The sequence below is a fragment of the Ornithorhynchus anatinus genome, chromosome 2 (genome assembly GCF_004115215.2).
Source record: "Ornithorhynchus anatinus isolate Pmale09 chromosome 2, mOrnAna1.pri.v4, whole genome shotgun sequence".
NCBI classification, from domain to species: Eukaryota; Metazoa; Chordata; class Mammalia; order Monotremata; family Ornithorhynchidae; genus Ornithorhynchus; species Ornithorhynchus anatinus.
In genome coordinates this window covers 9,893,937-9,918,354 of record NC_041729.1, presented here as the reverse complement: position 1 = coordinate 9,918,354, position 24,418 = coordinate 9,893,937, and the positions used below count along the sequence as shown (strand labels likewise).

The following is a 24,418-nucleotide window of genomic DNA, read 5'->3' as shown; positions in this document are numbered from 1 at the left end:
TAATCTCCACCCCGTCACTTGTCTGTGGTGTGACCTTGGGCAAATCACTTCACTTCTCTATGCCTCAGTTACTGCACCTGTAAAATGGGGATTGAGACTGTGAGCCCCATGTGGGACACATTGGTGCAGTGCATTGTACTAGACGCTTAGGAAGTATAAAATTAAGGGACATGTTACAAGACTATTTACAACTAGAGGCCAAAAATAAAGTGAACGTATATACATGAGTGCTAAGGAGAGTATAATCAGTTCATTAGAGCTAGAGTTGGCTGGAGGGACATTAAGGCTCAGGGAGCTGGGAAATTAATGAGGGAAGGCTTGTTGGAGGAGGGATTTGGGGAGGGATCTGAATTGGGGAGGGATTTGAAGTGGGGAGCGCTGTGATTTGTCATCTGATGTGGAGAGGAGGGAGTCTCTTTTCTGTAAGCTCGTTATGGGCAGGGAACGTGTCTGCTTATTCTCTGGTACTGTACTCTTCCAAGTTCTTAGAACAGTGCTCTGCATATAGTAAACGCTCAATAGATACCATTCATTGATTGATTGAGGCCCAGCGTGGGGGGAACAACGTGAATGTGGGAGAGCTGAGAGTGGGAGGAGCAAAGATGGCGATGGACAGGGTGAGGTAAAGTGGTGTTATATTGTACTCCCCCAAGAACTTAGTACATTGCTCTGCACACAGTAAGTGCTCAGTAAATGCAATCGATTGATTGGCGAGCCTTGAAGCCAACTGTGAGGAGTTTTGTAGGATGCGAAGAAACCTGGGAAATCAGTGGAGAGATGTGGGCCGAGTTATAATTTCAGGAAGTCGATCCAAGCAACAGCAGGTAGTATAGAAGGGAAGGGGGAGAGGCCAAAGGCTGGGAGACCAGTTATGAGCCTGGCCTAGCCGTGACAGGAGCAGACCTTTTACCTGGGGTGGGGGGTTGGGGAGGTGCAATTTGGGTGAACAGTAAGGGATGGATGGAGGTAATGATGTGCAGGAAAAAAAATCCAGGATTTGGCAGTGGGAGCCTTGACCTCTGCCTGGCCAGAACCTGCTAAATCTGTTTCGTCGAAGAAATGTTTCATCAAAGGACATCCTAACAGCCCAAAAAGATTGTTTCCTTTGAAAACGTTAGTTCAGGTTGGCTAACCGTTATTTCAGTTGTTGAGGCAAAAGAGCCATATGTCTGGGGGCGGTTAAGCATCCAAATGCCAAACATTTTTGTAGATACCTCCCGCAGGCTAGGCCGTTGCTCTTACCCCACGCCTCTTCCCCAGGGATTTTATCGGGGCCAAGAACTCTTGTAAGACGTGAACGGCCATCTGGTGCAACTGTTTGCCAAGAAGCATTACTGCAGTTAGGACAGCCCAGACTTTGTCGGGAGTGTTTGCTTGGCTAAAACTCGGGCTCTCGGGGCAGGCTGTTCACAGAGAGATCTGAAAAGGTGTGTGCCCTCTGACTGATTCCCTCGTAGGCACGACCTGATGCTTCCCCTGCGTGGCCCAGGGCACGGGAACAGAGTTCAGTGAGTCAGTCAATCAGTGGTTTTTATTGAGCACTTACTGTGTGCAGAAACCTCTACTGAACACTTGGGAGAGTACAGTACAACACGGGTAGACACGTTCCCTGCCTTACAGTCTAGAGGGGGGACAGACGTGAAAATAAGTAACGGATATGGACGTAAGTGCTGTGGGGCCGAGGTGAAATGAATGAAGAGTGCAATGTTTTCCCTGAGGCAGCAGTAGGTATGCAGGCAAAGGGAGGGTGTTGATTCAGGACAGAAGTCCTGAGCCCCTCTTCCCAAGCCCGCTTCCCGGATGCTCTGAATGCGGATGGGGAAGCTTCTGGATAGGTTCTCCAAGGGACCCTAGAGGAGCCAGGAGCCAAGAGCACTCACCTTTTACCTCGCAAACCTGAAGAGCGGAGGTCTTAGAGCCCATAACTGAGTGTTGAGCCTCCTGAAGGCCTGTGAGCTCCTTGGCAGGGATCAGGTATGTAAACTGTATTGTCCTCACCCGAGTGCTTAGTACAGAGCTCTGCACACAACCCCTAGGATCAGTAAATACTATTAGTCGATTGGTTGATTGGGTCCTAGCTACCTTGGAAGTCATCCTTCCCACTCTCATACAATTCTTCCCAGTGTAGTAAGGCAGGGATGAGATTGGGGAAGACTGGGGAGCAGAGGGGGAGGTCACTTCTGCCCTTCAGAGGCTCACTGCCCTGGGGCAGTCCCACCCTCACCACACACTCCCAAGGTTTCCTCCTGGGAAGAAGTGACTGCACCCGCACCCCTTGCTGTGCCCTTGGGAACGTGGAAAGAGATGGGCCTGTGAGTCAGAGGATCTGTGTTCTAATCCCAGCTCTGTCACTTTATCTGCTCTGTGACCTTGGTCAAGATACTTGTCTCTGTGAAAGTGCTAATTCTGTTGTATCGTACTCTCCCAAGCACTTAATACAGTGCTCTGCACACGGCAAGTGCTCAATAAATACCCCCTGAGTGATGGATTCTCTGCACCTCAGTTTCCTCATCTGTAAAATGGAGATTAACACTGTGAGCCCCTTGTGGGATAGGGACTGTGTCCAGCCCCATTATCTTGCATCTTGTTTTGTGCCGTCAAGTCTTTTCCGACCCATAGCGACACCACGGACACATCTCTTCCAGAACGCCCTGCTCTCCATCTGCAATCGTTCTGGTAGTGGATCCCTAGGGTTTTCTTAGTAAAAATATGGAAGTGGTTTACCATGGCCGCCTTCCACGCGGTAAATTCAAATCTCTGCCCTCGACTGTCTCCCGTGCCGCTGCTGCCCAGCATGGGTGAGTTTTGACTTGTAGCCGATGGCCTGCCACGCGCTAGCCACTCCCCAAGCTAGGAAGGGAATGGGTAGGCCCCTGCTTGACTCTCCCTCCCATAGGCAAGACTGGTAGACTCCTGGAAACTCTCCAGGGGAGACCCTGAGAGCAAATCTTATATCTACCCTAGTGTTTAGCACAGTGCCTGGTACGCAGTAAGCACCTAGCAGCATGGCGTAGCGGGTAGAGCACGGGCCTGGGAGCCAGACGGTCATGGGTTCTAATCCCAGCTCTGCCACTCGTCTGCTGTGTGACCTTGGCCAAGTCACTTCACTTCTCTGGGCCTCAGTTCCCTCATCTGTAAAATGGGGGTGAAGACTGTGAGCCTCTCGTGGGAGAACCTCATTCCCCTGTATCTCCCCCAGCGCTTAGAACAGTGCTCTGCACGTAATAAGCGCTTAACCAACATTATTATTATTATTATTAACGAATTATTATTGGGGGGAGGGGGGAGGCGGCCGGGCCTGAGCGCCCCCTGCCGGCCGTTCCCTTCCCCACCCTGCCGTCGGGGGTCGCGTTCCCGAGCCTGAGCGCCCCCTGCCGGTCGTTCCCTTCCCCACCCTGCCGTCGGGGGTCGCGTTCCCGAGCCTGAGCGCCCCCTGCCGGCCGTTCCCTTCCCCACCCTGCCGTCGGGGGTCGCGTTCCCGAGCCTGAGCGCCCCCTGCCGGCCGTTCCCTTCCCCACCCTGCCGTCGGGGGTCGCGTTCCCGAGCCTGAGCGCCCCCTGCCGGCCGTTCCCTTCCCCACCCTGCCGTCGGGGGTCGCGTTCCCGAGCCTGAGCGCCCCCTGCCGGTCGTTCCCTCCCGTCCCTCCCGGCGCCGCGTAGACGAGGCGACGCTGGAGCTGATGAAGACGCCGCGCTGCTCCCTCCCCGACCTCGCCGCGACCCGCGCCAAGCGCCAGGCGCCGGCGGCCACCAGGTGGAGCAAGAGGAACCTGTCGTGGAGGTGAGCGGCCCGCACGGAGCGGGGAGGGGGGCGGGGGCGGGGCCGGGCGAGCCCGGGGCCCCAGGGTGAGCGTAGAGCAGCACTGCCTCTACCGCTTAGAGCGGCGCCTGGCGCAGAGTCAGCGCTGAACAGATGACATCATCGAGATTATCATTCGGGGGCGGGGCCTGGGGTGAGGGGCGGGGCCGGACGGTCCTATCAGGGGGCGAGGTGTGTCCGGAGGGGCGGGGCCTTGAGGCGCTGTGGAGGCGGGGCCTGTGCAGGGCGGGCCTATCCGGGGGCGTGGTCTGTCCGGAGGGGCGGGGCCTGTGGAGGGCGGGCCTATCAGGGGGCGAGGTCTGTCCGGAGGGGCGGGGCCTGTGCAGGGCGAGCCTATCGGGGGCGTGGTCTGTCCGGAGGGGCGGGGCCTGTGGAGGGCGGGCCTATCAGGGGGCGAGGTCTGTCCTGCGGGGCGTGGCCTGGTCGGGGCGGGCCTATCAGGGGGCGCGGTCTGTCCTTAGGGGCGGGGCGGGCGGGGCCCTGTGAGGAGGGCGGGAAAGGCCCCGGATCATTCATTCATTCATTTATTCGATACTACTACTAATAATAATGTTGGTATTTGTTAAGCGCTTACTATGTGCAGAGCACTGTTCTAAGCGTTGGGGGAGACACGGGGGAATCAGGTTGTCCCACGTGAGGCTCCCAGTTAATCCCCATTTTACAGATGAGGGAACTGAGGCACCAAGAAGTGAAGTGACTTGCCCAAAGTCACCCAGCTGACAGGTGGCGGAGTCAGGATTAGAACTCATGGCTTCTGACTCCTAAGCCTGGGCTTTTTCCACTGAGCCACGTATTTACTGAGCGCTTACTATGTGCATGCAGAGCACTGTACTAACCGTTTGGAATGGACAATTCGGCAACAGAGAGAGACCATCCCTGCCCGATGACGGGCTCCCAGTCTAAAACGGGGAGACAGACGGCAGAGCGGAAGGCAAGAAAACAAGACAACATCATCAAGATAAATAGAATCAAGGAGATGTACACCTCCTTAACAAAATAAATAGGGTAATAAATAATATATACAAATGAGCACAGTGCTGAGGGGAAGGGGGAAGAGCAGAGGGTGGGTGGGAGGGGAGGGGAAGGGGAGCAGAGGGAAAGGGGAGCTCAGGGTGGGAAGGCCTCCTGGAGGAGGTGAGCTCTCAGTAGGGTTTTGAAGAGGGGAAGAGAATGAGTTTGGCGGAGGTGAGGAGGGAGGGCGTTCCGGGACCGCGGGAGGACGCGGCCCGGGGGTCGACGGCGGGACGGGCCTGACCGAGGGACGGCGAGGAGGTGGGCGGCGGAGGAGCGGAGCGTGCGGGGTGGGCGGTGGAAAGAGAGAAGGGAGGAGAGGTAGGAGGGGGCAAGGTGATGGAGACCCTCGAAGCCTAGAGTGAGAAGTTTTTGTTTCACGCGGAGGTTGATAGGCAACCATCTCCACCCCACGGACCCTCCACGTGACGGACACTAAGGGGAAAAAGAGAGATGGAAGTCAGAGGATGTGGGTTCTGATCCCGACTCCGCCACTTGTCTGCTGTGTGACCTTGGGCAAGCTACTTAACTTCTCTGTGCCCCAGTTCCCTCATCTGTATAATTGGGATTAAGACTGTGAGCCGCACGTGGGACAACCTGATTGCCTTGTATCTACCCTTGCGCTTAGAACACTGCTTGGCACTAGACTTTGAGCCCGTTGCTGGGTAGGGACTGTCTCTATCTGTTGCCCAATTGTACTTTCCAAGCCCTTAATGCAGTGCTCTGCACACGGTAAGCGCTCAATAAATATGCTTGAATGAATGAACAAATACCATACTTATTATTTCTCATAATAATAATAATGGTATTTGTTAAGCACTTACTATGTGCCAAGCACTCTTCTAAGCATTGGGCTTTATACAAGGTAATCCGGCTGTCCCACGTGGGGCTCACGGTCTTAATCCCCATTTTACAGGAGAGGTAACTGAGGCACAGAGAAGTGAAGTGACTTGCCCAAAGTCACATAGCTGATAAGTGGCAGAGCTGGGATTAGAACCCAAGACCTCCGACTCCTATGCCCGAGTTCTTTCCACTAAGCCCCGCTGCTTCTTGACACACCACACCCCCCCCCCACCCCCAGCTGGCCTTCGTGGTTTTCCCCGCCTTTTCTTCCGTTCCCACCGCCTTGCCTGCCCCGAGCCGAGGAGCCAGGTGGGCCGGGAGAGCAGACGTTTCTCCCCTCAGGACGGAGGAGCCAGCTGGCTCCTTGAGCAGGGCCGCAGCTGGAGGAACACAGCTCCACTCCGGCTCTCCCCGGCCCCCGGCAGATGTCTTGGATCCGGCTGCCTCTCTCCCTCTTTCCGGACCCCTGCTGGGCCTTAAGGGATCCCTCTCCACGCTCCCCTCCCCTCCCTCCCACACCCTTCCCCCTCCACCTTCTCCTTCAAACCCTCCCTTTCCTCCCTTCCTTCCTCCGCAGCTGCCCAGTACCTTTGACCTTTCACCCCTTGGCTGGCCAAGGTGGAGACCTCCTTCTGAGCCCCTAAAAAGGTCCCACATGCCATCATTCTCCCTAAGAAGTCAAGTCCCCCCATCCCCGACGTGCATCTGTCCTTCCCAGCGGATGGATGGCAGGAGAATCCCAGGCCAAGCCTGGGACCTGGAAGCCCCGGGCTAACGAACCCAAATTCCAGACCCAGCAGCTAAACCTGAATTCAGGTCTCATTTCAGCATGGCTTAGTGGAAAGAGCACGGGCTTGAGAGTCGAGGTCATAGGTTCTAATCCTGGCTCCGCCACTTGTCAGCTGTGTGACTTTGGGCAAGTCACTTCATTTCTCTGTGCCTCTGTTATCTCATCTGTAAAATGGGTATTAAGACTGGGCGCCCCACGTGGGACAACTTGATTACCTTGTATTCCCCCCAGTGCTTAGAACAGCGCTTGGCACACAGTAAGCACTTAACAAATACCATCATCATCATCATCATCCCAAGGATCAGAGTAAGTAGAGCAAAGGGAAAGATGGGAAATAATAGTAATAATAATTATATCATTTGTTAAGCACTTACTGTGTGCCAGGCAGAATACTGAGCGATAGGGTGGATACAAGCAAATCGAGTTGCACACAGTCCCAGTCCCATGTGGGGCTCACAGTCTCAATCCCTATTTTAAGGAGGTGACAGGCACAGAGAAGTAAAGTGACTTGCCCAAGGTCACACAGCAGACAAGTGGTGGTCGGGATTAGAAACTGACCAGACCCACACCCCACAGGCCCCCTCGAACCAATCCAATTCCAGCCGAGACCAACTCCACCAAAAAGGTGTACCCCAAGTAACGACCTGTTGGGTGTTTATGGATCTGCCCTACGAAAGGTATTTTTCCAGGCATCGTCTCCCTCTTCCTCCTTCTCCTCCAGCCTTGTAAAGAAGGAAGAGGCCAGGAGCAGAGCAGGAAGAACTGGGCTGATTCCCAAGCTCTTTGAACCAAGCCCTGTTCCTCCCCGTCGGCGTTCACTGGCAACTCTGGCCCTTTAAACTAGCTCCAGGTGCATCACAGAGGGTCTGGAAGGGCTTCTGATCCCTTTTTAGGGGTGCGTCTGGAGTGGGAGGTGGGGACAGAGAGGACGGAGGGTGCTTTCAGATCGCCTGGCAGAACAGGCACCATTTAAGTTATGTCCTGGTTGTGTCTTCCCGTTCTCTCCTTCCGGCAGGGCCAGGGGGCAAGACTGGAAGACTCCCACCCTCCACAACAAACCACTCCACCCTATCAAGTCACATTTCCTCAGAGTGTCCACCCCTCAATCTGTCAGTTGATATTTATTGAGTACTTACCGTGTGCAGAACACTGTACGAAGCACTTGGGGAAGCACAACGGAGTTGGTAGATGCAATCTTTGCCCACAAGGAAGTCTACAAGGGAAGACAGACATTAAAATAGATTGGAATAGGGGAAATAGTGTTAGAATATTTGCATAAGTTTTGTGAGGTTAGGGGGAGTATCAAAGCGCTTAAGGGATACACAGTCATGTGCATTGTCGATGCAGAGGGGAAAGTAGATAGGTGAAATCAAGGACTTAGTGTGGGAAGACCTCGGAGCAGATACTATTTTAAGAGGGTTTTTAAAGCGGGGAGAGTTACAGACTCTCGGATACAAGGGGGAAAGGAGTTCCAGGCTAGAGGGAGGACGTGAGCACGGGAGGGAGGACGTAGGTACAGGCTCGGTGACAAGAAAAACGAGATCGAGGTACAGAGCAGGTTGGCATTAGAGGAGCGTGTGGGTTGGGTTGGGTCGTAGGAAATCAGCAAGGTCAGCTAGGAGGGAGAGAGCTGACTGAATGCCGTAAAGCCAGTGGTGAGGAGTTTCTGTGTGATGTGGAGGCAAATGGGCAACCACTGGAGGTTGAGGAGTGGGGAGCATGGACCGAACATTTTTTAGAAAAATGATCCAGGCAGCAGAGTGAAGTATGCACTGGAGAGGGGAGAATCCAGAGGCAGGAAGGTCAGCGAACAGGCTGATGCATTAGTCAAGATGGGAAATGATGAATGCTTGGATCAGTGCGGTAGCTGTTTGGATGGAAAGGAAAGGGCAGATTCTAGAAATGTGGTGAATGTAAAACCGACAGGATTCTGCGACAGATTGATTGTGTGGGTCTAATGAGAGAGATGAGTCGAGGATCTCCCAAGCTCCTGTCTCTCCCCGCTTCAATCTATACTTCACTCCGCTGCCTGGCTTATCTTTTTACCGAAAAGCTCTGGGCATGTCACTCCCCTCCTCAAAAATCTCCAGTGGTTGCCTATTAACCTTCACATGAAACTAAAATTCCTCACTCTTGGTTTCAAAGCTCTGCGTCACCTTCCCCCCTCCTACCTCACCTCTCTTCTCTCCTGCAGCCCAGCCCGCACACTCTGCTCCCCTGCCACTAACCTTCTCACGGTGCCTCGTTCCCTCCTGTCCCGCCGTCGACCCCTGGCCCCCGTCCTTCCTCCGACCTGGAACGCCCTCCCTCCTCACATCCGCCAAACTAACTCTCTTCCCCTCTTCAAAGCCCTACTGAGAGCTCACCTCCTCCGGGAGGCCTTCCCAGACTGAACCCTCCCTTTCCCTCTGCTCCTCCTCCCCTCCCCATCGCCCCTACTCCCTCCCTCTGCTCTACCCCCTTCCCCCTCCACAGCATTTGTGTGTATTTGTATATATTATTTATTACTCTATTTTATTAATGATGTGTATATATCTATGATTCTATTTATCTATTTTGATGGTATTGATGCCTGTCTACTTGTTTTGTTGTCTGTCTCCCCCCTTCTAGACTGTGAGACTGTTGTTGGGTAGGGATTGCCTCTATCTGTTGCTGAATTGTACTTTCCAAGCGCTTAGTACAGTGCTCTGCACACAGTAAGCACTCAGTAAATACGATTGAATGAATGAATAATGCCAAGTTTTTGGGCTGATGAGAACGGAAGGATGGTGGTGCTGTCTACAGTGATAGGAAAGTCAGGGGGAGGACTGGGTTTGGGTGGGAAGATGAGTTCTGTTTTGAGGTGTCTGTGAGGCATCCAGGTAGGGATATCCCGAAGACAGGTGGAAATGTGAGACTGCAGGGAAGGAGGAGAGGGGTTGGGGCTGGAGAGATAGATTTGGGAATCATCTGCAGAGAGATGGTAGTTGAACCCCCCTCACCTGTGAGCAACCTGCCCACCCACACTCCGGCTGCACCTGGCAGAGGTGAGAGCCAGGCAGGGAGAGGAGAGTCGGATGATCCTGAAAGCGGTGGGCTTTGAGGAGAGGCCTTTTCATCTTATTGAAGAGGCACGGGAGTGGGCGAAGCCCCCTCCTGCCGGGGGACTGAAAGGAAGGGACCAACTTGAGCCGCCGAAGACTTCCCTTTCCTCCAGCTTCTGCCCGGTGGCCCAGGTCAGGCTTCCATGCAAAGTTGAAATGGAGAAACAGAGTCGGTGCAGGGAGAGCAAGCAGAAACCCGGGCCCTCCTGAGCAGGGCAGCTGGGAGAGGCCCATGGCCCTGGCCCTGGCCCAGCTCCTGGGGAGACTAGCCGAGGGCCGGGTGGGGGACCGTTCTCCGCAGGCCCGGGGCCTAGGCCCGAGGCCCTCGGGGTGGGGGCCGATTGGTCTGGAGCTCCTGGCAGAGCGGGGAGCCCATGGGCCAGGGAGCAGGGAGCCTGCAGAGCTGGGAGCACTGTGGGTCGGGACCAAGATGGGCTTCGGAGCCAGGAGCACTCGGGGTCAGGAGCCGGGATCACTGGGGGTTGAGAGCACTTGGAGTGGGGAGATGGGTTGCCTGATGCCCGCACCCGGACTTCGCTTCGCTCCGGGAGCTCTAGGGGCCGCATCGCGGCCTCCACCCGCACCCGGCCCCGCATCCGCAGGCTGGGGTCGTGGGCCCCGTGGCGGGAGGAGGGCAGAAGCCTAGAGGGAAACTGAGAGAGGTAACAGAGCCATTCCTCTTGCCTGGTGCTCCCTCCCCCTCCTTATGCTTAGAGAAGCAGCCTGGCTCAGTGGAAATCACCCGGGCCTGGGAGTCAGAAGCCGTGGGTTCTAATCCCGCCTCCATCCCTTGCCAGCCACGTGACTTTGGGCAAATCGCTTCACTTCTCTGTGCCTCAGTGACCTCATCTGGAAAATGGGAATTAAGATGGTGAGCCCCACGTGGGGCAACCCGATTACCTTGTATCTATCCCATCACTTAGAACGATGCTCAGCACATTGTAAGTGCTTCACAAAAATCGTTATTATTATTATTATGGTATTTGTTAAGCGCCTACTATGTGCAGAGCACTGTTCTAAGTGCTGGGGTAGATACAGGGTCATCAGGTGGTTCCCCGTGGGGCTCACAGTCTTAATCCCCATTTTACAGATAAGGGAACTGAGGCACAGAGAAGATAAGTGACTTCCCCACAGGCACACAGCTGACAAGTGGCAGAGACGGGATTCGAACCCACGCCCTCTGACTCCCAAGCCCGTGCTCTTTCCACTGAGCCACGCTGCTTCTCTATTATGCACCAGACCACCTCACTCTCTCTCTCTCTCTTCAAACCATTACTAAGGTCACATCTCCTCCAAGAGGCCTTCCCCGATTAAGCCTTCATTTCCCCGCCTCGCTTACCCTTCTGTGTCGTCTCTGCACCTCAATCTGTGACCGTTGGACACTTGATAGTCTCCCCATCCCCAACCCCACAGCACTTTAGTACATATCTTTAAATCATATATATAAATTACTTATTTATTCATATTAATTACCGCCTCCACCTCTAGACGGCACGCTCGTGACAGGCAGGGAACGTGTCTGCTAATTCCGTTGTACACTCCAAAGCATGTAGAACAGTGCTCTGCACGTAGTACTCAATAAATACAATCGATTGATTGACCGATAAGGGGAAGGGATGCTGCCCTGGTCATTTTTCTGAAAAACAGTTCTGTCCATGTCTCCCCACAACTTAAAAGCTCCCAGCGCTGCCCATCCACCTCTTCCTCAAACTAAAACTCCTCATCGTCTGCTTTGTAGCACTCAATCAGCTCGCCCTCTCATTCATTCGATCATATTGAGCGCTTACTCTGTGCAGAGCACTGAACTAAGCATTTGGGAGAGTACACTCTAACAATAAACAGACACATTCCCTGCCCACAAGAAGCTAACAGTCTGGAGGATGAGCTGAGAGTGGAGAGGCAGAGGCACCAACCCAGGGCAGTGAACCTAGGAGAGAAGATGCGGGGAGAAGGAGGGGGAGAGCAGGAACGGGGTGTCGATCTTCGTTTGGAAGTTTCAGCTCGGGGGCCGTGCTCAGGGCTCTGCAAGGGGCCGCCTCCCCTCCCTCCCTCCCTCCCTCTCTCGCACCAGGGAGCACCGGCCCTGGGCGGCCGGCAGTCCTCTTCACCATCCCGCCCCTGTGGAGCTGCTGCTGCCAGGGTTAGGGGCCAGGCTAGGGGCAGGCAGGGGCAATCCTTCCTTCCCAGCTACAAGGGGACCCTTGTTCCTCTCTCCATCTCTCAGCCTAAGGAAGTCGAGGCCTGAAAGGACTAGTGGAAGGCATTCGGTGAGCAGTGTGGCCTCTAGTGCAAGCCACTTCACTTCCACGGCCCTCAGTTTCCTCATCTGTAAAACGAGGATTAGGATTGTGAACCCCTTATGCGACGGGGAATGTTGTCCAACCCGATTATCTTGTATCTTCTCCAGCACGTAGCATAGTGCCTGGCACATAAGAAGTGCTTAACAAGTAATGCTATCATTATTATTATTATTTGTGCAAAGAGGATGGGCCTGGGAGTCAGAAGGACTTGTGTTCTACTCCCGGCTTTGTCATTTGCCTGCTGGGTCACTTTGGGCAAGTCACTTACCTGCTCTGCGCCTCAGTTACCTCATCTGTAAAATGGAGATTAAGACTGGGAGCCCCATTTCGGACATGGACTGTGTCCAACCTGATTAGCTTGTATCTACCCCAGGGCTTAATACAGTGCTTGGCAAATAGTAAGTGCTTAACAGATACATTTTTTTTTTAATCTGGGCTGGTGGGAGAGGAGGAGCCACCTCAACACAGATTAATGTCAAGCCTGGGTAGGTATGAGTGGGGCATGCGTCAGGGAAGGGGCTGTGGGCAGGGCAAGTCTGAAAAGGGAGGAGGTCATTGGTGGGGCACCTCTTTGGGGAGGAACCATAGGCAGGGCGTATCTTGGGGGTGGGACCAAGGATGGGGCACATTTGGGGGGCATCTATCCAGCAGGCCTGGGAAAACTTTTCCAAGAGGGAACAGGGAAGCCTTCTGGAGTCCCTTACAGAGGCAGGTGACTCTTGGGATCCAGGATTTTTTTTTTTGTTAATATCTATCTCCCCGTCTCTAAACTGCAAGTTCAATGTGGGCAGAGAATATGTGTTTTGGGCAGAGAATATGACTGTTTATTGTTGTCCTGCACTTGCCCAAGCACTTAGTACGGTGCTCTGCACACAGTAAGCCCACAACAAATATGATTAAATGAATGAATGAATGAATTGAGGACCAACTGTTGTGATGGGCATCGCCAGGGCCCAGAGCCTGCAACTGCCCCAGTCAAAAGCCCCGTCAGGCCACGATGGGCTGGGAAGCAGGAAGAGGAGGCAGGGAGTAGGGGGGAGGGAGAGGAAGGAGGAGGAAGAGGGGAAGAGAGCTCTCTGCTCCGGTCCTGGGGCCCAGGGACCCAGGTTCTGAGGGGGACCCACACTAAGCCAGCAGAAAGTCATATTTCTCCCCTTGCTGTCCTTCACAGGGGTGACAAGCAGAGATGTTTTCCATTAGGAAAAATCAATCTGGCTTATCAGGGGAGCTGTGGTCTGTTGTTTGGCGGTTACAGGCATTTATTTTATTTCTCGGGTGCTTTTTTTTCTGTTGGTTTTTTTTCCCCATTTTAGTCACCAGTCTCAGGGTCGCTTAACCCCCAGAGGAGCATTTTCATTAAACAGAAATTGATTTTTTGGATTGGGCTGGGCCCAGAGGTGACTGGAGGGATCTAAGAGGAGGGACTGCCTCCACCCTGCCACCCTGGAAGGATACGTGCTTCTCTTCATTTCCAAAAAAGTCACCTCCCTGACAGAGCAGGATCATTCTCCTCCCTTTCTCCCTCTCTCTCTCCACTCTCCCTTTCTCTTCCTTTCTCCCTCTCTCCCTCTCTCCCCTCACTCCTTCTCACTCCCTTTCTCTCTCTTTCCCACTCTTGCTTTCTTTGTCTCTCCCTCTCTTCCCCCTCTTCCCTCCTTTCTTCCCCCCCTCCCCACCCCCGGCCTCAAATTGCCCTATTCTGAGCTTGTCTTCTGATAGCTAGGTCAGAGACTCCGTTAAGCCTAGGGTCCAAGGACTCTGGGCATTTCACTTAGAAGGTCATCCACGCCAACACTCTGCTTCTGGGCCAGTGAACAGCTCAACTATGCAGGGCAACTGGGCTCCTGTTCTTTTCTTAAAATTCTCCAGAAATGGAGGCTCCATAGCCTTCCATGGGAGCCAATCCAAACGTTTCTCATCTTGACAACCAGAAAGTTCTTTCTTAAGGCTAATCAGAATTTGTGGTTATTTTGTACCTACTAACTCTGTATTCTCCCAAGTATTTAGTACAGAGCTCTGCATAGAAAAAGCACTCAATAATTAGCAATAACGATGGTATTTGTTAAGCGCTTACTATGTGCCAAGCACTGTTCTAATTGTAACATTTATTAAGCGCTTACTATGTGCCAAGTACTGAACAAAATATTGGAGTAGATGAAAGATAACCAGGTTGGACCCAATCCATTTCTGACATGGGGCTCACAACCTTAATCCCCATTTTACAGATGAGGTAACTGAGGATGAGGTAACTGAGGCACAGAGCAGTTAAGTGACTTGCCCAAAGTCACACAGCAGGCAAATGACAGATAAATGATAAGAAGTTCACAGTCTAGTGGGGAGAGAGAACAGGTACTTGTCTCCATTTTACAGATGAGGAAACCAAGGCTTGGAGAAGGCAAAAGACTTGCCCAAAGTCACACAGCAAGCAGGTGGCAGAGTCGGGATTAGAATGGGCTCTCGACACTAATAATAATGATGGCATTTGTTAAGCGCTTACTATGTGCAAAGCACTGTTCTAACTGCTGGGGAGGATGCAAGGTGATCAGGCACATGGGGCTCACAGTCTTCACCCCCGTTTTACAGGTGCGGTGACTGAGGCACAGAGAAGTGAAGTGACTTGCTCAAAGTCACACAGCTGACAAGCAGCAGAGCCGGGCTTTGAACCCATGACCTCTGGCTCCCCAGCCCGTGCTCTTAGGCTACTTGCCCCCAGACCGTAAACTCACTGTGGGCAGGGAACGTATCTAACAATCTCTTGTATAATACTCTCTCAAACGCTTAGTACAGTGCTCTGACACACAGTAAGTGTTCAATAAATATCATCGATAATATCGATTGCAATGCTATCGATTGAATGATGAATCTCTTTTCCTCACATTTGTTCCTCTGGAAAATGGTGAACAGCAGGTCAGCCCTCCTTCATCCAAAACCTTTCCACATTCGGAGTTCAGACAAAGGCCCAGCCGCTCCCAAAGAGTGATGAACTCGGGGATTGGAATTCGGTAGAAAGGCAATTCCTCGGGTGTGAACATCAATATGGCACCAGGCCTCCTGCCCACCCTTTGACCAGGACTTCCAGTCTCGCTTAGTGACCTCACGCTGCTGTCTGAGGCGTGGGGATGGAGTGCGGTCTGGGCTGAAGGGCGGGGGGCGGGGAGGTATTGGTCCCGAGAGGTCGGCCGGAGCTGAACTGGAGGGAGAGTATGGGCCCCTCCTGGGGGCCAAAGGTCAACCTCTTGAAGCTGATGTTAATTCAGTAAAGCACCAGCAAATTAATTTAGAAAATTGGATACATTGAATGTGATCCAGAGGAGTAATCACGTAGGAGCAAGGCCAGAGGCGACAGGAGCCAGAAAAGGGTTCCTGTGCCAGGTGGAATAATAATAAAGAATGGAGGTATTTGTTAAGCGCTTACTATGTGCCAAGCATTGTTCTAAGCGCTGGGGGGATACAAGCTGATCAGGATGTCCCGCGTGGGGCTCACAATTTTAATCCCCATTTTACAGATGGGGGAACTGAGGCTCAGAGAAGTTAAGTGACTTCCCCAAAGTCACACAGCTGGCAAGTGGCAGAGCCGGGATTAGAACCCATGATCTCTGACTCCCAAGCCCGGGCTCTTTCCACTGAACCACGCTGCTTCTCTAAGGAGAAGGCATGGAGGCAGGGCCTCGAGGGTCAAGGCCAGCACCTAGTGGATGGCGAGGAGACAGTACCCAGGGTGGGGGCTGGGCCTCTAGAGTGTAAGCTCACTGTGGGCAAGGAATATATTTGTTTATTGTTGTACTCTATTCTCCCAAACACTTAGAACAGTGCTCCTCACATAGAAAGAACTCAATAAATATGATTGCCTGACTGACTGACCCATCATCGATAATGCAACAATGGGATTGAGGAGGGATTTTTACTTTGCAAACCAACTGCACTTCATACTCATCCCAATCTGAGAAGTAGCACACATGGTGTGTGTCAAGTGGTGTCTGGGTGTTTCCCCCCTCTGCTCAACCCATTCTCACCTGAAATATCTGGTTGAATGAGATAATAATAAAATTATGATCTTTGGTAAGCACTTACTGTGTGCCAGGCACTGTACTAAGCGCTGGGGTGGATAGAAGCAAATTGGGTTGGGCACAGTGCCTGTTCCACATGGGACTCACACTCTTTATCCCCACTTTACAGATGAAGTAATTGAGGCCCAGAGAAGTGAAGTGACTTGCCCAAGGTCACACAGCAGACAGCAGAGTCAGGCTTAGAACCCAGGTCCTTCCGACTCCCAGGTCTGTGCTCTATCCACTGGGTTATGCTGCATCTCTGTTAGCTCCTTGAGGGCAGGGGTTGTATCTACCACTCTTTTGTACTCTCCCAAGCGCCTAGTACATTACTTTGCACACAGTAAGCGCTCAATAAATACCAGTCACTGATTGATTGCTGCTGGGACTATAACCACCCCAGCAGGGTGGGGACACCCAAAATAAGGGGCGAAGGGGGAGTCCAATTGCATATCTTTCTGTGACTAGTTGTATGACAGGATCACTTCTTTCCCGCTGCCCTGCGAAGAGACACTTGGCCGTGGTTTCTGGGAAGGAGAGAGAAAAGATACAACCGTGTTTTTCTCATTTCCTGCCCAGTTCTGAAGGCCCAGCTCCCAGGAGATTTACCTTTCATTTTCCACCTCTGACTTTTAAAATTAGAAATGATCCATGACCAGCTCAGTTAAAGCTGTCGGACTCTTAAACTGCTTCCCACGGGGATCTAAAAGCCTCTCTCCTCCAGCTTTAATAGACTCCAAAGAGTTTCACATTTTCCGGCCTCTCCTCCTCTGCGCTCCTGAATTCATGAAGGTGTTTGTTGAGCGCTCGCTATATCCCAAACACTGTGCAAAGCGCTGGGGTAGATACAAGATAATCAGATGGACATACTGTTTCCCCTGGGGCTCCCTGTCCAAGAGAGTGTGAGTACTCTCCCAAGCTCTTAGTGCAGTGCTTTTCACACAGTAAATGCTCAATAAATGCAAGTGAGTGAATGAATGAGAGCAGGTATTTTATCCCCAGGCGGCCTTCATCGGCATGAGGAGGGAGATACGGATGAACCCGTTGAGCCCTGAGGTCCGTCTTGTTGTTGGCTGCCCCGCCAGCTTTAAAACACTCATTCACCTTGCCCCTTCACCTACCTTGCCTCGCCACTCTCCTACCTCAACCCGGCCCTGACACTTCACTCCTCTAATGCTAACCTACTCGCTGTACCTCGAACTCGTCTATCTCACTGCCGACCTCTCGCCCACATCCTCTCTCTGATCTGGAATGGCCTCTCTCTTCATGTCCGACAGATGATCAACTCTCCCCACTTTCAAAGCCTTATGGAAGGCACACCTCCTCCAAGTGGCCTTCCCTGACACTCAGCCCTCCGTTTCCTCTTCTCCCACTCCCTTCTGCATTGCCCTTATACTTAGATTTGCTCCCTTTACTTACCTCCCCGCTCAGCTCCACAACACTTATGTACACATATCTGTAATTTTTGTATATTCATATCTGTCTCCCCACCTAAACTGTAACTTCGTTGTGGGCAGGGAAAGTGTCTACCAATTCTATTATATTGTCTTCTCCCAAGCACTTCATACAATGCCCCGCACTCAGCAAGTGCTCAAAAGCAGCATGGCCAAATGGAAAGAGCATGGGCCTGGGAGTCAGAGGAGCCGGGTTCTAATCCCAGCTCTGCCAATTGCTGGGTCAATTGCTTGCTGGGTGACCATAGGCAAGTAACTTAACTTTTCTGTGCTTCAGTTTCCTCAACTGTAAAATGGGGATTCAGTGCCTGGTCTCTCTCCTACTCAAGAGAAGCAGCGTAGCTTAGTGGAAAGAGAATGGGCTTGGGAGTCAGAGGACATGGGGTCTAACCCCAGTTCTGCCACATTTCTGCTGTGTGACTTTGGGCAAACCACTTAACTTCTCTGTGCCTCAGTTACTTTATCTGTAAAGTGGGGATTAAGATTGTGAGCCCCACGTAGGACAACCTGTTTACCTTGTATCTCCCCCAGCGCTTAGAACAGTGCATGGCACATGGTAAGCGCTTAACAAATACCAGTATTATTATTATGATTATTATCAAGACTGGGAGCCCCCATGCGGGACAGGGACTGCGTTCGACCTTATTAACGTGTACCTACCCCAAGGTTTAGGACAGTGCTTGGCACATAGTATATGCTTAACAAGCACCATAAAACCAAAAAAAATGAATATGATTGATCGATGGGTGGATTAATTGGAGATTCTAGCATAGTGAGCCATCCCCTATCTGCTCTGGGCTTCAGACTGCGCGTGGCCTCGGACCCCCGGGGATCGCTGGGGCCTGATCCCTCGGCCCTCCCCGCCTCCACCAGGGTCCGCACTTTCCCCCGGGAGTCGCAGCTAGGCCATGACACAGTCCGGGCCCTGATGTACTACGCCCTGAAGGTTTGGAGCGACATCACGCCCCTCAACTTCCACGAGGTAGCCGGCAGCCACGCCGACATCCAGATCGACTTCTCTAAGGCCGACCACTCCGACGGCTACCCCTTCGACGGGCCGGGCGGCACCGTGGCCCACGCCTTCTTCCCCGGTGACCACCACACGGCCGGGGACACGCACTTCGACGACGACGAGTCCTGGACCTTCCGCTCCTCGGGTACGTTGGGGTGGGAGCCACACGGACCGCCCCGGGCGCCCTTTCTCTCCCCGACCCAGACTCCTTGAGGGTCGGTCTAGAGGGAGCCCGATTGGATGCCGCCACTGGCCAACCGTGGATTGTGTCTACTGGCTTTTTCGTACTCTTCTGAGCACTTAGTACAGCGCTCTGTACGGTAGACGCTCAATAAATACCATGGATGGATGGATTGCTCACACCTCTCAGACCACTCCCCACCATCCCACCCTGGGACCAGGAGCTGGTGGAGCTGGTTGGGCTGCAGCAGGAGGCATTCTGGGAGCCCAGGCAGGGGCATCGGGGACCCACCCATGCCCTTCCAGAGGGGATTCTGACTCACTGCTACTCATGCGGAAGTCCCGTTCCTCAGGGTCAGGGAAAATGCCCATGGGACAAGGGGCGCGTTTACTGATGTGAGAGTCGGGGACTGGCATGGCTCCCTTAACACATACATGATGGGGCCACACCCCCAAACCCTGCCCAGGGTCTCCGATAAAGTGGTTTTGAGCATCCCTGAGACTGACCTGCTTGACTGGGCGGAGCCCCTCCTGCGTGTTGGACTGGGCTGCCCTGAAGAGGCAAGACTAAATCAGGAGAGGGTAGAGAATGGGCCGGGGGCTGGCTCTGACCTCCCAGTAGGCTGCCACAGTGCGACAGGACCGGGGATGGAGGCATGAGCGGCTAATGAGCCTGTTACACCAGACTCACCGTGTCCCGCCGGGGCCTGGGCCTAATGATTCCATTTACACTTGATCTGACTCCTGAAAATTGACTAAGATCTCTAACTATTGTGTTAACAAGATCCTTCCACAGTCTGTCTCCCCCACCCTTCCAGTCTTCCCATTTCAGCAACCCATGGACACACACATTCACCCACTGCAAACACATATTCACACGTGCACACACTGCACACAAGTGCGTGTGCACACATGTACACGTACTGAATGTAAACACGCTCACCCCCACATACATATAAATGTTTCTGAATGTCACCGGAGCAAAGGAGAAATGTCCTGAAAGATCATCTGAGCTAGTCCCCCGCCTTGGGTAGGAAAACAGTGTACCCCAAAGTTCCTTGCATCCACAAAGGAACCCAAGGCAACCCGCTCCAGATGACAACTCTGCCAGTTCAGAATTTGGAAGGCAGAGTCACCGGCGTGAAGGGAGGGACCGGAGTGGAGGAAGAGTAGTGAGGGGCTGTACTCTGGTCCTGAGGGTTGGGAGGTGTGGAGGCTCGGAGGGTCTGGCTCTCAATTGCCCACTGATCAGAGACCCTCGGGTGTAATGCTGCCCACGGGGCCACCCAGTCGTCCGGGCTCACCCTTCAGTTTCCCCATCACCTCAGCCTCCCGGTTCACCTGTGGAGGAAACTGAGGCTTAGAGAAGGTTGGGGTTCAGCCTGGAATTTCCAAGGCAGGTGAGGCCAGGGAGAGAAGTGGGATTCCAATTCCAGGACCACTTTTCCCCGCTGAAAACCAAAAACAGTAATCGGGCCCGTCCCTGAGAGAGATGTCCACCTCCAGCCCTGAAGCTGGCCCAACCTCCTCTCTGGGGAAGAGTGTCATCTCGTCCACTTTCACTGATACAGGTAACTCTCAGGTAACCTGGTGGGTCCAGGCATTGTCATGGACAGACATTATCTATTGAGCTTCTACTGTGGCCAGAACACTGTGCTCAACATTCGGGAGAGCACAATAAAGTTAGTAGAGCTGATCTCTGCCCTCGAGGAGTTTACATTCTGGTAGTGGAGATGGATGACAAAATAAGTCGCAGGTAGGGAGAAATGATAGAGAGTCTAGAGATATGTCGATAAGTGCCATGGGGGAGTACTTAAGGCTCAGGTGGGGGCATAAGTGCCGAAAGGCAGCTGAAGGAAAGCGGGGAGGGACTAAAAAGCAAACAGGGGAGGTGTTAAGAAGGATGTATCTGCGGTTCCTCCTAGACGCCCAAGGGATGGACCTGTTTGCCGTGGCCGTACACGAGTTCGGCCACGCCATCGGCCTTACGCACATCGCGGCTCTGGACTCCATCATGAGGCCTTATTATCAGGGACCCGTGGGTGACCCTCTCAAGTACGACCTGCCTTACGAAGACAAAGTCCGCATCTGGCAGCTCTATGGTGAGCGCCTCCTCCCCTCTCCCTCCAACTCCCATCCCCACTCCCAAATGCATCTACCTAGGGTGGGCACAGCTCATTTGTCTTTTGTTCTTGGGCCTGGCCTGGAACCCCCACGAACTCCTCCCTCGTGGAGGGCTACCGTAATGATAACAATAATCATAATCACTGTGCTATTTGTTGAGCCTTTACTATGTGTCAAGCGCTGGGCTAAGTGCTGGGGTAGATACAGCTCAATCAGGCTGGATCCAGTCCCTGCTCTATCTGGGGCTCACAGTCTAAGAGGGAGGAGAACAGGTAAACTGAGGGAACTGAGCCCCAGAGAAGTTAAGCGACTGACCCCAGGTCACGCAGCAAGGAAGTGGTGGGGCCAAACCTAGGTCCCCTGACTCCCAGACGTGCTCTTAGTGATGGTGTTTGGGAGGCAGTAGCAAAGCAGAGGGCCTTCGGTTCACTTGGTCAGCTATGAGCCCCGCAGGCCCACCCTCGGCTCCTCGACAACGCTCCTTCTGGACCCCCGGCAGGGAATCGTCAGTCTCCCTCCCCTCCCTCCCTGTCTTTTACGCCCACCCACATCTGCTTCCAATCTGGGCGGCAGCGGCTGGAGTTGTCACCCACTCTTCCCCTTTCCACGTGGCTCTTTAAGCGGCATTCAGAAGACGTCTCCGGGACGCAGCAGGGAACAGCCGTTCTGCCGACAGAGTCGCCCGAGTTTTCCCCGCATCGACTGGTGGTGGCCTGTCATCCCCAGATTGGCTTCCAGAAGAGCAGTGCTGTATGACCCGCTGTGTCCGGCCATCTTCCCCCACCTTATCTGGTCCACTTTGCTCTGGTCATTGAGTCCAGGGCAACAGGTGGGGAAGGGGGTCGGCGGTCAGTGGACAGGCCCGATCTTCCTGACATCCTCCCTGCTTCTGTCCTCCCCTCTGCAGGAGTCAGGGAATCTGTGTCTCCCACAGCCAAGCCCGAGGCCTCTCAGGCGGAAGACCACCCTCTTCTGCCCGAGCTGCCGGCTAACCGGTCCACCATCCCGTGAGTAGTGGGGACGGAGGTTGGGGAGAGGGTCGGGTAGGGGGCGATCAGCTGGGGGCCGCTCCCCACCCCTCCAAAGGGACGGGGAGTCGGGGAGATGCTGCTTTGATGTGTAACAGCACTTCAGGTTAGGGATTCGGTCCTGGATTTGATTCCAGGCTTTCTGGGGGTGGTGGATCTGGGCAGAGTCATTCCAGGCAGGCCCCACTTCACGTGGGGCCCATTAGGGAACAGTGGGGAGCAGAGGAGTCCTCTATCCAGAGCCTCTGGGACTGAGTCACCTGCACTGGGCCAGCCTTCCTCCATCAGAAACTCCCTGGAGAAATAGAATCTTGCCCTGTGTCTTCTACCTCTTATTGATAATAATAATAAAAATAACAGAGATTATGAGCCGATAGTTGTCACCGACACCCTCGCTTTATAGAAAAACTGTTTACTATAGCTACCAAAGTGTCCAAATCAGAATCGTGAGTCTCCCTTAGATAGCATATAAGTTAATCAGTATCAGTAAACAGGCAATAGAGATTTTAAACCAAAATTCCTGGCTTGACAACAGGCTCACCCTAGTCTGGTACTTGCCCTTGTATTAACTTGAGTTACATCAAAGTTAGCAACACTAGCTTTGGCCCTCTTTCTAAGTTTGAACCTGGGGCCCAGCCTCTGTGTTCCTTTTCTCCTCATTTGACTCTTTTTTCCTTAATTAAACATTATCCCCATCCTCCTCTGGCACTGGCTAGGCTCCAGCTGATGCCACCAGGTGAGCTGGCCAATCTAAAAGTGGTTGACCGGGCATGTAAATGAGCCCCGTCAAAGGCCAAGAGTGCCTCTGTTCAGACAGCGAACGTGGCACCTTCTGCTCCATACAGAGCAGTTTCAAGCAACTCTTTACGTTGTAGAAGAGGTGGAACATGAATACACTTTAATTTTAGATTCTGTAAAAAGGGGCAGTTTGCCCATCAGAAAAAAAAAATCCCCCCTTTCTTCCATCTCCATCCAAACTACTACACGCTGATCCACACTCTTCCTATCCTACTTTGACTATTTCGTCAGCCTCCTCGCTGACCTCCCTACCTCCTGTCTCTCCCCACTCCAGTCCACACTTCAATCTGCTGCCCACATGTGTTCAGTTCCCATCTCCCCACTCTTCAAGAATCTCCGAAGATTGCCCAACCACCTCTGTATCAAAAGGAGACTCCTTCCCATCGGCTTCAAAGCACTCAATCAGCTCTCCCCGTCCTCCCTCACTACCTCACCTCACTGATCTACCACAGCCCAGCCTGCATATTCCTCTCCTCTAGTGCCAGCTTCCTCACTCTGCCTCGATCTCATCTATCTCGTCCCCAACCCAATCCCTCCACCTCCATATATGTCAGAGCACCACTTTCCCCACCTTCAGACCGTTTTTAAAGTCACATCTCTTCCAAGAGGCCTTCCCCGATTAAGCCTTCTTTTCTCTGGCTCCTTCTCCCTTCCCAGATCCAAAACACTTGGATCTATGACCTTTGGGCATTTGATATTGGGCCCACCGCATTTACGTACCTATATTTAAATTATACATTATAAATTATTTATTTATATTAACATCTATCCCCCCCCCCAGACTGTAAGCTAAGGAATTTATAGGGAAGTGGTCAGGGCATCAGTATACCAACTTTGTTGTACTGTACTCTCCCAAGCTCTGTACAGAGTTCTACAAATAGTAAGCGCTCCATAAATACTATGGTTTGAGTTAGAGGACTGAAATGGTGGGAATGGGCATAATTGCAGCAGGAGGACAATTAGACTGTAAAACTAGATTACTAGATTTCTAGGTAAAACTAGATTACTAGATTGAACTGTAAGACTAGTCGATTAGACTGTAAGCCCGTCAAAGGGCAGAGACTGTCTCTATCTGTTACCGATTTGTACATTCCACGCGCTTAGTACAGTGCTCTGCACATAGTAAGCGCTCAATAAATACTATTGAATGAATGAATGAGGACAAAATCAGATGGAAGGAAGAACTTTCAAGAGGTGGCTGAATCTCCTTCCCCAGGGGTCTTTAATGAAGTGGAAGAGACCCCATTCTCCAGAATGGTCTATTTGACCCTGGCTGGAGGTTGGGGGCAGACCCCGTGACTTCTTACAGTCTTTCCTAATATGGTTGTTTTCCCGTGAAGTATTGCCCCCGTAACCTTTTAGAGTCTGTCCTAATATGGTTGTTTTCCCGTGAAGTTTCGCCCAATGTTAGGCCTGAGAGGAGGGCAGGCCTGCAAGCCTTTTGTATCTAGTCACTGTCATTTAAACAAGATGGCAGCAGAGGAGGATGGGGTCATGGGGCTCAGAAAGCGCTTACCTCTTGAACCCCCTGGTGGCGTGGGCTGGGGAGTGGGGGTTATGGAGGAGGTCTCCATTGGTGGGGAGGGCCCAGCTGCAGTTTCTGGGGATTTCTCAGCTCCTGCCAGGACCTGGCTCTCTCCCTGCAGGCGGAGTCATAGGGAGAGATCTGAGCGCTTTTCTCTTGGACTTCCTGGTGGCTGGAGCAGGGGGGTGGGGACAGAGGGGCCAGGGTCTCCATTGAAGGTGGAGGGCCCAGCTGCAGTTTTCAGCTCCCACCGGGTCCCGGCTCTCTCCCCGCAGGCTGAGGAGGGAAGGGCCCAACAGATGCAGCACCCACTTCGACGCCGTGGCCCAGATCCGGGGGGAGGCCTTCTTTTTCAAAGGTAAAAGGGAGCATTCGCTGAGCGGGGTGCAGGGGTGGGGATGAGGC

At 53.0% G+C, this 24,418-nt stretch overlaps 1 protein-coding gene across 1 annotated transcript in view; it reads left to right on the top strand.

Annotated features, from left to right (window-relative positions):
• Window positions 1-24,418, top strand: part of MMP17 (matrix metallopeptidase 17) — a 119,695-nt gene that overhangs the window by 82,698 nt on the left and 12,579 nt on the right. Inside the window, exons 3-7 of the mRNA XM_029058562.2 lie at window positions 3,660-3,780; window positions 18,220-18,503; window positions 20,464-20,640; window positions 21,570-21,669; window positions 24,289-24,371. Of these exons, the coding sequence (XP_028914395.1) occupies window positions 3,660-3,780; window positions 18,220-18,503; window positions 20,464-20,640; window positions 21,570-21,669; window positions 24,289-24,371 (765 nt within the window). The remainder of the gene's footprint in view (window positions 1-3,659; window positions 3,781-18,219; window positions 18,504-20,463; window positions 20,641-21,569; window positions 21,670-24,288; window positions 24,372-24,418) is intronic.